The sequence below is a fragment of the Siphateles boraxobius genome, unplaced genomic scaffold, assembly GCF_051911475.1.
Source record: "Siphateles boraxobius isolate OS27281-9 unplaced genomic scaffold, OSU_SipBor_1 19, whole genome shotgun sequence".
NCBI classification, from domain to species: domain Eukaryota; kingdom Metazoa; phylum Chordata; class Actinopteri; order Cypriniformes; family Leuciscidae; genus Siphateles; species Siphateles boraxobius.
Window position 1 is genome coordinate 8,427,428 of NW_027508799.1, and position 14,529 is coordinate 8,441,956.

At 36.7% G+C, this 14,529-nt stretch overlaps 1 protein-coding gene and 1 pseudogene across 2 annotated transcripts in view; both read left to right on the forward strand.

The window, feature by feature from the left end:
• LOC143742474 (uncharacterized) overlaps nt 1–14,529 on the forward strand; it is a 65,988-nt pseudogene that overhangs the window by 45,785 nt on the left and 5,674 nt on the right. The window lies entirely within an intron of this gene.
• Nucleotides 1,841–10,293, forward strand: LOC143742427 (zinc finger MYM-type protein 1-like). Its single transcript, XM_077235276.1, has 3 exons — nt 1,841–1,899; nt 2,587–2,741; nt 6,798–10,293. The coding sequence occupies exons 2-3, from the start codon at nt 2,657–2,659 to the stop codon at nt 9,098–9,100; spliced, it is 2,388 nt and encodes a 795-aa protein (XP_077091391.1). The 5' UTR covers nt 1,841–1,899; nt 2,587–2,656; the 3' UTR covers nt 9,101–10,293.

Sequence of the window (14,529 nt, forward strand, 5' to 3'; positions counted from 1 at the left end):
GGGAGTGGTGTTATGAGAAGGTTAAAAGAGGAAATAGAGGGATCAAAAGCCGTTCACAGTGTCTGAACAGTCCGACGGATGAAACAGAAACATTGTTCATTGTTCAACATATCATAATTTTTTTACCATGTAATTATGTCATTAGGTGCCACGTTAATTTTTAATTTTTTTTAACTGAATGAATTAGAGAATGCAGTAATGCCTTACACCATGTCCTAACAAGACGCGATGCGATAAGATTCCAGCGACAAGCAATTTTCCTGTCCACATCAGAAGCGGCGCGACTAAGAGATGCGTCAAAATCAATCAAAACCCACAGCCAATCAGAACACATGTGAGCGGGCTCTCAAGGCAAGTGCACAGCACCAGAGAGTAAAATAATAAAATTCACAAATATTACACCATAGAAACATTAATTAAAATACATACTGAGTTACTAAAGCAATCTTTTTCAAAGAATACAATTGTTTGTTCACAGTTTGAACATTCTTGTTTCCATTTGTTTAATTTCAAGATCTGAGGTGAATTATCCATTCCTGCTTTTAAAGCTGGGAGCATTAAATGATATTCAAAGTCACATTACACGCTTTTAACATTAAATAAAGCACATAAACAGTACCTGAGATTATCATTGCCACATTTTGTGTTTGTTTTTCCAGCCGTGATGTCTGAGAAAAATAGAAACCGTTTCTTAAATAGAAATGTCGCGTGTCGCCCTCACGACTGGTTAGTACAAAAACTCTGATTAGCATGGAAAAGATACCTTTTATCGCGAGTAGCAGCCCGTGTAGTAAGGACACATTGTAATAATAATAAATAAATAAAAAACATTAATTCCATTCAGATAGCAACAAGCGGTGCCATATTTTGCGTCTCAGAAGGAGTGAGAAGAAGCTAGCTGCTGCAGTGGAAGAATACAAAATCCATCCCAGAAGCTTGGCTCAGTTGAAGACTTTACAACCGAAACTGTTGCTTGTCCTTGGCAAATCCCTTACTTTATTTGTCTTCCGGGAAACATGTAGTGTCTTTGGCTGCTTCCGAAGTGCAGTACTAAATGAAAATATAACAAAATAAGAAAAATTTGGCCATCTTCATCCTCTTAATGCATCTGGTTTCTTTCTGGAGCATCAGTGAATGTTTGAACCTTTTTTATTAGTTGTGTCCCGGCCTTGAGTCCCTCAGTTGTCCTAAGTGTGAAAATATGGATCTCAAAATCATACAGTCACTGCTGGAAAAGGTTCAAATATATATAAAAAATTTTTTTAAAGGGTTAAAATATGCTGGAAAACGGAAGAATTTGCAGGACTTGAAGGATTTTTCTGTAGAACACTGGGCAGTTTAACTGCTCAGAACAAACAAGGGACTCAAGAACAATTATCACAAAACAAATAAAAATTCGTGGATGATCCAGGTAACGACACAGTATTAAGAATCGAGGGTTATGTAAACTTTTGAACGAGGTCATTTTTATAAATTCAGCTATTTGTTTTGTCTTGTGGACTGTAAACATCTTTCATGTAAAATAGCTTATTCAGGACAGCACTAAATAAAAAAATAATATACATTTTGTATCATCCCTTATTTTGTTAAAATTGTTAAAATTTTTGCAGATTCTTCAAAGGGTATGTAAATTTTTTTCAGCACAACTGAATATATATATATATATACATATATATATATAGGCTATATATGATCTCTGCTTTATGAACTTATAATACATGTTATTTTAACTCGTAAACCAGATTGTCACTTTTTGCTTTCATTAGCAATTATTACAATTTTATATATTTAATCAGTATCAAATTTATTTTGTATGTAATTTAGTATGGACTTTTATTTTGGTCTGGCGATATGATGTCATAAGTGTGCACCGCACTGTTGTAATTCGGCTGAAGAAAGGTTGGTGTTTAAATGCATTTAAGGTGTTTATATGAAATCATGCTGTTCAATCAATTCATAATATTTTCAAGTTTTGTAAGATTAATTAATTATTTATTGTAATGCTTTATTTAACATTAATGAACGTTTTTTTGTGAGTAAAGTGCATCCACACGAGTAACAGAAAAGGTGCGCCTCATTTTGCTCCCAATATCGTACATTAGTTAGTTGTACACACGAATTCGGTGACGGGCAAGCAGTAATGAGAAAAACGGAGCTTTTCGACACTCCCCAGTTAATTGATTCGTAAAACGAATCACTGATTCAAATTGCTCGATTCACCGCACGCTGACGAGAACTGCTCGTCAAAACTGTGTTAATGTAACGAGAACAACATGTAATGAAAACTGTAACAAACCAACTGCAAATGTTGTCATGAAAGTGTAATCCTTTAAAAATAATTTACAAATAATTTAATATAGAAATAAGTCATAACTCGAAATGTGAAGTGTATGATTTTTGAGCTTATTTATGATAATTAGAGCTTGGTTTTAGTATATTTGTCTAATCAGGCCATTTAAGGCCATCAACTATGACTATAACTGACTCCCTTACCAGTGTGCTGACTACTGAACTAGAGAGCTGATTGAGCTCAGAGATTTAGTTTTGATTTTTTTTTCTTATTTATTCTCATCTTCAACATGACAGATTGTCCAAACAAAGAGAAAAACTCAAGGTGAAGCTGCTTACCTGAGATCCAAGTGACACAATTATAAATATGGCGTTTATTAAAGAGGAGAGTGAAGACATGAAGATTGAAGAAACATTCAGAGTGAAACATGAAGATACTGAGGAACAAACAGGTTGGTTTCATTCTCAAAGCTGAACTGATACTGTTTAAAATCTCTACAGAAATGAATGATATTTTTGAAGAATGTCATGAGTGTCAAAATAAATATTTGACATGGATCAGGTCCCTCATAAGGAGAGACATTTTGAGATCACATGACTAGACAAATAGCCTACTTTTGGGTCATTCCATGTCAAATCAACTAGGGATGCACCGATATGAACATTTTGGCCGATACGATAATTCTTTACATTTGAAAGCCGATAACCGATATATTGGCCGATAAATCTAAACTGAAATTGATATACTTTGATAGCCTGAATACATAAACAAAAGACTCACCGTTAAAAGCCATGTCCCAAAACACTTCAACATAAATCAAATATTTACAATAGCCTACAGCCTAGTGTGAACCAGTGTAAGATTCCTTAACTTTTAAAATTCATTTTACACTCCTATGGCCAACTTTCTTTGTTAGAAAATGGTAACACTTTATAATAAGGTTTAATTTTGTTAGCATTAGTTAGGATGAACCAACAATTAATGCTGTACTTCTACAGCATTTATTAATCTTAGTTAATGTTAAACTCAATATTTTTAAGATCCAAAGTGGTATCTGTTTACATTAGTTAATGCAATGTGTGCTAACATGAACACAAATATTTTATTAACTAACATTAACAAAGACTATTGCTCTCTGTTAGTTGATGTTAGTAAATGCATTAACAAATCAGACCTTATTATAAAGTGTTACCAAAAAATCTATTGCCTAACAATAAAAAATAATATTAAGATATAAAGAAACAAAATTCATGTGCCATGGATAAATAAAATGGAATCGCCTCTGCATGGACAATAAGGACATATCAAACCATATTGTTGATGAAAATAATACGAGAACAAAAGTGCTAGTTATTAATAATAACACATCAATGTTTTTGAAAACATAAATTAAACATTTGTAATATTACAGTAATAGTAAACATCTTTAATATTAGGCTTACTGTTTCAAATTAGCCTACATCATTGTTGTTTGAGCTGCGCGCGGTGAAGCTGAAGAGAAAGAGCACCAGGAAACTGAAGAACTTTTCTAGCAGGTTGTTTAAATCAACGAAACGCCATCCTATGTGAGATTAATCAGATATTTATATTACATAACTTAATATTAAGACGTATATCTGCACAAAATGACTTAAATGCACAGGCGAACTTGGCTGTGCTGGTCAGAACGTGTAATCCTTGTTCTGGATGCGCTATTCCCATATCAACGCGCTGAAACACGGCAACTAAACCCAGAGGATTCACAACGTTTATAACATTAGCGTTCTGATTTTAATGGCATGACAGTCCCAATTATACTTATAAATCTGCATTGCTGTTTGAGCGGTGCACGCTAAAGATAAAGATTGCATTTACATTTAACATTGTTAATTAACTCAACCAAACGCATCCTATATTAGATTAATCGTATATATATATATACACACAAAAAACTTATTACAACTTACAATAGCACAAAATGCTGCGAATGCTCAAGTGAACTTGTCTGTGCTTCAAAATACACAACTGGTGTGCACATCCCAAACACCCAGAGTTGGGCGCAGGTGCAGGACAACTGAGTGATACAAATGAAAAAAAGAAGTGTGAAGTCCGCACACTGAAAAAGCTGCTCCAAAGAATTTATTAGCAAGGCAACGTTTCGACCATCAGGTCTTGATGTGCCTGATGAAGACCTGATGGTCGAAACGTTGCCTTGCTAATAAATTCTTTGGAGCAGCTTTTTCAGTGTGCGGACTTCACACTTCTTTTTTTTAACTTTTCTGTGCTTGTCATGAAGGCAGATGCACTCTTTCCGCCACAACACGCTCGTCGCGCTGAAACACTGGCGTACAAGAATTCACGACATTCTTTTACAGGCGTGCTCTTATTATAATTTTATGAAGCCTATGTTACAGATTTGTGCTGCACATGTTGCACTTAACTGTATCTTCCTTTTCAAAGTGATTACAATCATTCAAAACCATCATGGCTAACAGCGTGCATCTCTCAAGTTAAGTAAATAATCTATTATCTATCGGCTTTGATGTATCGGCCTAATCTTCTTATCGGATCGATAAAACGATAGCATTAAAAATGACCATTTATCGCCGATATCGATATGTGGTCGATATATTGTGGATCCCTAAAATCAACCAAATCTCTGAAACTTCCCCGGCTCAAATTTTTGATTTTGTTAATATTTTTTCTATGGAAAGACAAACTAGATAGTGACGAAAGCCAAAACATTTAATGTCACAGATATATATTTATGAAGTAATCCACTATTTTGTAGAGGGGGGTCAAAATTAAAATTTTTACCTGAGATTTGGAGCCAGATTAGAGGCAGGCCTGTGGCAAGCAAACCAAGCAACTGCTTGTGGCCCCGAGCTGGCCTGGGGCACCAAGACAACGACTGGTTAAGAATAAAATGCAAAGACAAACTGTGTGAGCGCCCCTTGATAGTCAATGCAGTAAAGTGCAATGACACTGTTATCGGGATCCCCCTCAAGGGGCCCCTATCACAGTAGTTGCTGACAGCAGCCAGCCAACCACGTGATCTCTGCTGCCGGCAAAATACAAACCTCCTCGGCAGTCATCATGAAGCGGAATTCAAAAGAAGAAGAAGAAGATGAAGCGGAATTATGCTTCAGGAAGCCAAAAAAGAAAGAAGAGAAAGGAAGAGGAGGATAAAAAAAAACAAAATAGTGGTAAGTGATAAATTACACTGGATAAAATAGCTCTACTTGTCTTGTACAAATGGATGGTGTAATTTTTTTGCAGCAGGTAGGCTAGCAAAAATATGTTTATGTTAGCTACCTGCCTGACGCCAAATGCTGTAACGAACAGTTAGTGCAACTTTTTTTTCCGAACGGACGGAATATGGTTAATTTACATACTGTAATATGTTTTTTAACGGGACAAGGAAGACGCAGATCTGTTCCAGAATCACTGTTTAATTATTCTAATCACAAACATTATTTAACCAGAAAGAGGCAGAGGAACATGATTTTTTCATAGCTTATCTTAATGTGCTAGTGTCGGGATATACGGTAGTGACAGTTTATGCAAATATGACATTATTTTTATAAGTTACCAATGGATCTTGATTTGAACAGTTACTTTATTCTGTGTGGCAATTTCTACACTGTTATATTTTGAAGTACAGTATCAGGACAACCCACATGTTTTACTGGTACTGTTTATTAACTATTTAACAAGGTATTATAGTCATCTGTTGCAACTTTATAATAACCATCCAGATAATGTTTATAGTTTATAGACAGTTTACAAACCAACTAGTAACCTTTAACAAAGTGTTAGGAATATCTGGTCCGTCTATCTATGTAATGTTTATAGATGTTTTAAAAATGGTTTCTTAAAGGTTTACAAACATTTTTAAATCATTAACCGATACCTTATATATTATATATATATATATATATATATATATATATATATATATATATATATATATATATATATATATATATATATATATATAACGTGTGTTACAATAAACTGTTAATTTACTTCCTAAGTATACCTCCACCGATGAAGGTAGAGTGAATTTCTCTCACTGAGCTGAGCACTATTAATAGTGACCTCTTTCAATATGCTAACAGTGAAATCGTAAAATGTACTTCACAGGTAATTTCAGATTTTTTTTTCAATTATTTTCCCAGCTACACCATCAACTTCATCCTCAACATCAACAGATACATCACTTCTCAGTGCTGGTGTTTCCTCTATAGCACAAAGTACCACAAGCTCTATAATTATAGCTGATATCCTGCACAGCCCAGAGTTTAAACTGATAAGTGTGTGCTGTCATATTGTTAGAAGAAAAACAGTGCAAATCACTATTGATTTCCCACCAAACTGTGTAAATACCAGTCACTTTTGCCCATGGACATTTCAGAATTTTTAATATACAGTAGTGCCTGTCAAATATCTAGGTGTCAGACACTCAGTGTTGCATTCTGTACCTGAACAGATGGATTATATTAATAAAAACATTATTTTTCCCCAGCTACAGACACTGCATCCAGAACAGAAATTGAGTCTGCACCACTTCCCAACACTGAGGTTACCTCTACAGCTCAAGGTACCACAAGCACTGTAATTATAGCTGATGACCCTGCGCAGTGGCCAGCAATCCTGACCGATAGTGTGCGCTGTCAAATTGTTAAAAAAGGACCAGTGCAAGTCACAAACATTGTATTCCCCCACAATTCTGAGAATCCACCCCGAAGATTCACAAATGACAATTACATGAGAAGCATGAAAAATGGGGAGAAAATTCTTCGATCATGGATGTTATATTCCATGAGCACAGACTCAGTGTTCTGTTTTGCCTGCACTGTTTTTAGGAAGCGCGACAATGCCTTAAGCAACTGTGGCTTCCGTACATGGAGGAACCTAGCACATCATTTAAAAGAACACGAATATTCAAACGGGCATTTGACAAACATGACAAACTGGCATGAGCTGCAGAGGAGACTCCAAACCAATACAACCATAGCTCAAAGACAACAAGACTCGATGCGGATCGAGATTGAGCATTGGAAAGGTGTCATAAGGAGAGTGATTGCCATAATTTGTCACTTAGCAGAACGCAACCAGGCTTTAAGAGGGACCACAAGTGAGTTGAATGACCCACTCAATGGGAATTTTCTGGCACAAGTTGAACTGATGGCACAGTTCGATTCAGTTATGACTGAACACATAAGAAGGATACAAAACCAAGAGACAAGAGTGCATTACTTGAGTGGAACTATTCAAAATGAAATAATTGCACTAATTGGAAACAAGGTACTGGAAGAGATTGTGAGAAGAGTACACAGAGCAAAGTATTACTCTGTTATTATGGATTGCACTCCTGATGTCAGTCATAAGGAACAGCTTTCCATTGTTCTGAGAATTGTCAATTGCGAACCATCTGTGTCCATTGCAGAACATTTCTTTGGATTTTTAGATGTTGAAGACAGAACTGGTAAGGGCCTGACTGAAGTCCTGCTTGACCACCTGCAGAAACACAGCCTGAGTCTTTCTGACTGCCGTGGTCAGTCTTATGACAATGGCAGCAATATGATGGGCCATAAACAGGGTGTTCAGGCAAGAATTTTGCAATTGAACAGCAAAGCATTTTGCATTCCATGCAGCAGTCATACACTTAACCTGGTTGTGGCAGATGCTGCCAAGTCCTCAGTGCTGTCCATCTCCTTCTTTGGTGTGTTGCAAAGACTCTATAACTTATTCAGTTCCTCTGTGCAACGCTGGGCAGTTCTAAAGGAACATGTAAAGCAGCTCACTTTGAAACCTTTGTCAACAACAAGATGGGAAGCTCGGATTGACTGCGTGAAGGTGGTGCGATGCCAGTTACCAGAGATCCTGGATGCATTGTCTGCACTCCAGACGTTTGCTATAGAGAAGGAGGACTCAGAGACCATGTCCACTGCTAAAAGCTTACATGGTGAGTTGAAGACCTGGTCTTTTCTGCTTTGCACAATGACCTGGTACAATGTTTTGTACCAGATCAATCATGTCAGCAAGCTGCTACAAAGTCCAAATGTTTCCATGGAAACATTTAGATCAGAAACAGAAGGAGTGAAAGACTACCTTGAAGACTTCAGGGAAAATGGGATTGCTTCCTGTCAAACTGATGCAAAAGACATTGCAGAAAATCTGGATATGGAAATGACCCTTCCTGAGAAAAGGCAGCGTAAAAAGAAAAGACAGTCTCTATATGAAGGTACAGAGGACACTCAGTCTACTCCAGACGAGACTTTCAGAAGAGACTTCTTTCTGCCCATGGTTGAGACAGCCCTCAGAAGCCTAAGTGACAGGTTTTCAAGATTGAAGGGTGTTTATGACCTTTATGACTTTCTGTTCTCAAAGGACAACATGAAGCAGACAATAAAGAATGGAAAGCTTCATGAACGATGCAAAAAATTGGAACAAACCCTCCATGACATTGATGCTGATGACTTGGCACTTGAGATCAATTCATCTCTCTACACTTTTCCAGACCATGTAGCCACTTCCCCATTTGACATGCTTAATTACATATACAGTAAGAAGCTACTTGATTTGTACAATAATTTAAGCATTGCTTTGCGTCTACTCCTGACTCTCCCTGTGTCAGTGGCCTCTGGTGAGAGGAGCTTTTCAGCTTTGAAGCTGATAAAAAATTACATGAGGTCCACCATGGGCCAAGAAAGGCTCACAGGGCTGGCACTTACGTCAATTGAGCGTGATGTTCGCCAGTCTTTGGACATGGAGGACATTGTGATTGCCTTTGCAGAAGACAAGGCTCGCAAACAGCAGTTTTAGATAATTTGCACATGTTTGTGGGAACCAAAAAATGTTAGTGTGTGATTTGTGTGTGTGTGTGTTTTAAAGTATGTTGGATTTAGTTATTGTGCACTTTTTTAATGTATATTTGATTTTATGGTACAGTGGTGTTTTTTGGAAATGTTCAAATTTTTGGCACATATGCAACAGCAGTTTTTGCACTGAAAACATTTTTTATTTAATTATGCACAGTATATGTAACAGCAGTATTTGCACTGTAAACCTTTTTTATTTATATAAAGTGTGGGTTAACTTAAACTGTATGGCTATGCTGTGGTTCCTGTAGTCTTTGCGTGCATGCGTGCGTGCTTGGGGGGGCCTCCATGCCCATTTTGCTTGGGGCCCCCAAATTCCTTCAAACGGCCCTTTTTAGAGGGGTAAACATTACTTTAGAAAGATCGCAATATCATTATTTTATTTTTTACACAGAGATTTGTAGATTTATTAGTAAAAATCTGTTGACTTAAGCAATCTTTGTCTCATTATATGGCAATGGGGACAGTTCAAATTTTTTAAAAAGCACTTCTTGTGTTTTTTGCCTCGAGCTTGCATGCCTGTAACTCAATAAGTATTAAAGATAAACTAATCCTTTTAGATTCTGGTCCTTAACATTTATTTTGGTATCTTCATTTTAAAGGCCCTATATGGTTCAATCCCAGAGATATGGAGATCTTAATGCGGCTGCATGAGTAAATTGTACATCACTTCAGTGGTCAAAAACCAAATGTGGGCCACTTTACATACAGCTGATACTCTTTCTTTTTAAGAGGAATATCCGAAGAACAAATAATGTTGAAACTAGAAATGTATCATGTTTTTCTATCAGTGCAATTGCATAGAACATACCTGAGTGTCATAAATATAATGTTTTCCAAAGTTTGCATGTAGATTTTCCCTTGATAAAAATGTTATTTAATAAGAGAAGGTAGAAAAGGGAATGACGCTACAGTTAGGACTCATTTCTGGCATTACCATAGTATGTAATAGAAATAATGAGTGATATTGTATATTATCTAAAAGTAAAAAATATAGATGTTTTCTCTCTTATGCTTTCAAGTTTTACCAGTTATAAGACTTGAATTGTAATGACTATTATAACTGTATGTATGCATATGATATGATGCTGATAATATGCATTTTAATTAATAAAGAGAAAATTAATAATTTAATTATAATATTGTGTTATATTGTATGTTGTTTCATGAAGATAAAAAATGATGTGTTCTTTTTATCGTTAGAAAGGTTAGACTTGTATTGATAATGATTTGTTACTGCTGTGTGCCCAATGATGGTAATATAATATTTTTTAATGAATGATGGTAAAAAAAAATACATATAATTATTTTGATTTCCATTACACGAGAGTAGATGTTAAAACTTCATGCTGATTTGTACTCAGCTTTCGCCAAGATAAGCACCAACTAAGTCGTAGCTTTACAGTAACCTATGCTTCTCTATCCATTTACGCTTCTTTCCATATTGTGATGTGAATCTCCTTCTGCGTTAATAGCTGCAGTGTATTTGCGCATCAGCACACACAACGGCTGCAACCACAGTGCGGTCCCCCCATAACAACCCTCTGGATTGAGCTGAGTAGGGAACATCTCTAGGGTCTTCAAGTGGGCACCTTCCGTCCTCAGTGTTTCGTCGACTAGTCCACGACACCTCAAGAGGGCTCAACAGTGACTCTGGCGTCCCAGAGTCACCCCCCTCCGTCCCCCACTCAACTAAGCCCAGCTTACTGACCTTTACCTCCCTCCTGCTGCTGAGGTTGCTCCTTCCTCATAGTTCACATGTGACCTAACCACAATCTCTCCGCAACCTGATCATACGCGCCAACCCATTTGACTAAGGCTGTCGAGCCCCACTGCCGTCATTAAAGCAAGTTCAGTGGCAACGGTTCTGTATGGCATACTATCTGTCCAGACACCAAACCTCATTCACACAAAATACACAGGAACATAATATTACAATGCAAACTATACAAATAAACCAACAGACTCTTCGAGTTTTCAAGAATTTTTTGAAACCGTAGCGTGGCGGCCTGTACACAGCCAGCCATAATCTTTCCGTCCCAACCACAGCCAGTTGCTGCTCCTCTCTGCTGCTTCAGATAAGTTCTTTACTGTGCGAAGCAACTCTTGGCCACTGAGTCTGACGTCTCTGAGAAACCGGGTTGTAGAGTGTGCCACAAATCCTCGACAACCCACTTCCACTGGATAAACCTGGACTCTCCATCCTCGCTGTTCTGCTTCAGTGGCCAGATGAGCATACCGCAGTTTCTTCCTCTCATATGCCTCATCTACCGCATCCTCCCATGGCACTGTTAACTCTATCAGTTGAACAATGCGTGCTGATCCAGACCACAAAACAATATCTGGTCGGAGGTTAGTGGTGGCAATCTCAGGTGGAAAAATAAGGCGCAGATCAAGATCAGATTTTCCAGTCCCTAGCAGCTTCCAGATGTCCTGGACAAGAATTGGTTTTAACACCTTTTCTTGGTGGTTGCTCGTCTGGGCGGAGGAATATTGTCTTCTGTGTGAAATGTTTTGCTAGAACAGGTGGCAACTTATTGGTCATGTTACGCTTATATAATTTTAAAGAATTAAATATGTATTAAACTACGATAACATTTTTAGTGTAATCTTAAATGTAGTTCTATGCGTCCTGCAGTGACTGGTACTTTACTGCGGAAAAAATGGGAAAATCTATATATTAGCTGCAAAGCACATTTCACAAACAATGCAGCCCTACTGTACGTTAACTAGCGATTACCAAATATATAACATTGTTCACAAGACCAACACGTTAATCCACAAGAAACTGATTAGCGTAAACTGTAACTGACTGTCATAAAATGTTGAACTGCGGTCACTGTGCCTCACGTGTTACAAGCTAGCCGTTACGCTTTCTCCAATCGTAAGAAATACAGACCCTCATCTCCCTATAACAAGAGGGAGCTCAGCACCGTGATTTCATAATGTCTAAATATAAATTCAAAATCAAAATGTGAGGGAAAAAAATATATTAGGGAGTGGAAAAGTGCTTCTCTGCCGCCATCTACTGGTTATAGTGGTAATTCCATGTATTTTTTATTAATAAATGTTTGTTTACCACCAAGTGTTAGTTTTTGAAAAAAAATTAAACATTTGGTTTTATAAATGATGACAATCTTTGTAGGAGGAACACATGTTTTTGATCAAATTTGGATAATATTTAGAGCTTTGGAGTGCTGGAAAAATTATAAATCACTTTAAAGTCATTGAAAATTGCTTGAATTTCACTCTCAAAAATAATGAATGAACCCTGAAATTAATAATGTAAAAACATTTGACTATTTCTGTCACAATATCTTGGTTACAGTATGTGTTGCTACATAAAAACCATAGTGAATGGTTGTAGTAGTTTTACTGAAAAGGCTACTATATCTTGTTCTCAACACAGCAGAACACATTGTTTTCTACATGGTTTTATGAGACTGGATTAGTAGCAGTCCGGTCTTATTTGGTTCTCTACAAATGCACTAAATAAAATAATTTATTAAATACATAATGCTAATGCAAATCTAGAGAACTGGCTGACTAAAATCAGCTTGAAAACTGTAGGCTACCCCATGAAAATTGTAGGCCTACATGAAATAATTCAACATAGGCCTACAAGACTGATCCTTAATTTCTTTACAATTTAAAGGTACACTATGTTATTTCCTCCATATATCATGGAAGTCTGTTCTGACTGGTTGATAACTCCTGGCAACATATTGAGATGCTAATTTTTTGAGATAGGAATTTTGGGTTTTCATGAGCTGTATGCCAAAATCATCAGTATTAAAACAATAAAAGACCTGAAATATTTCAGTTGGTGTGCAATGAATCTAAAATATATGAAAGTTTAATTTTTATCATTACATTATGGAAAATAATGAACTTTATCACAATATGCTAATTTTTTGAGAAGGACCTGTAGTACTGTAAGCCCGGCTCAATCGGCCCAATGGTGGTCTTCCGATCAGCGAGTGAAGGTCTTTGCGCGTTACTGTCTTTCCGCATGGCAAAGTAATTTGATTAAATTAAATACCTTTTCTCATATGTATTAACTCCTTATTTCATCTGACTCCATAAATGAAAAAGGTTTTAATGATATCTGTGCATCATTAAATATGAGCGTATGTTTGACTATTCTTTTTAACTCTTTACTGAAAATAATGTCAGAGTCAATTAGAATAAAATCAAATGTTTACAATTTATTATGTCAGGTAAATGTATCCCGGCAATTGCATAATCAGTTCATAGTTAATAGATACAAACATCAAATGCCCTGGAATAATGAAGATGCAATACCTTGACATTTATCAAATACAGTACATGATGTGAAGTGTTTTCCTTACACTTCGCATCACGGGCTAGTCTGGCGCCAAGCTTCTTGTTACATTTCATTATATAGACAGACCAAGGCAGAAACCTCTTTTCAAATGTAAACATGAGTTCACAGTGGGAATTTACATTAATCACCAGTGGTGGCTCGTCAATAGAGGGCGCTGGGGCGCCGCCCCCATCAACATTCCAGAAATATACATGTATACAAAAATTATATAAAAATGAAATAAAAATAAAATAGTTTACTCATACGATGTGCAGGCTGGTAGCAAGAGCCTCAGCATTTAATAAAAACTGGCTTTAATCAGTTAACTATTTTCTATGTTTTTCAATATGTTCAATGCGGTTTCATGGGCGAGGGACGCCGGACAAATGAGAGTCCTTAAATTTTCAGCAGCATGTGACCTGAAGCTGGTCTCTAATTGGTTTCTTAAAGATCCTCCTCCGGGCGCAGGTCGCTGCGTCCCTGGCGAATCAGAATTTGATACATGTTATTTTATCCAATCTGATTGGTTCTCGTCACCTGTCATAAAACTTTACACTCTTTTACATGGAACCATTGCTAACAATGGGAATTTTAATTGAGTTTACACCTGAGAGCTGGAGACCATTTGCCTGGAAGACACACCTCCTCTGTGTGCGTATTATCTTTAAACTCTTAAATACCTTATTACCTATAGGTTTACTTCTTTAGGAATGAGACCTTTGTACCAGTCGCATTGAGATATTTCAAATGATATCAAACATTTGTAATACTGTATGATAATTATTCATATTTAGATTTTAACCACACCCATATAGATTTTTGGGTGAATTTCAGGTGATCTCAGCATGATAGTACAAAAGAGATTGTTAATTTACTTTGTTTTCTCAGAGAGTTGCCCTCTCTTCCAGTTCTTCCAGTTTCTCCAGTCTTACAGTCCTGTTTTCAGTCAACGACAGTGGCTCTCCAGAAGCAGGATTGGGCACCGCTCTTAAAACTACATTCTGTGGCACAACAACAGAAGTATTTCCAAAATTATTGTGTTTTTC

Coding starts and splice junctions, on each gene's coding strand:
- LOC143742427 (XM_077235276.1), top strand. CDS start 2,657: ATGGCGTTTATTAAAGAGGAGAGTGAAGACATGAAGATTGAAGAAACA. Junction 2,742..6,797: donor AGATACTGAGGAACAAACAG/GTTGGTTTCATT, acceptor ATTTTTCCCCAG/CTACAGACACTGCATCCAGA.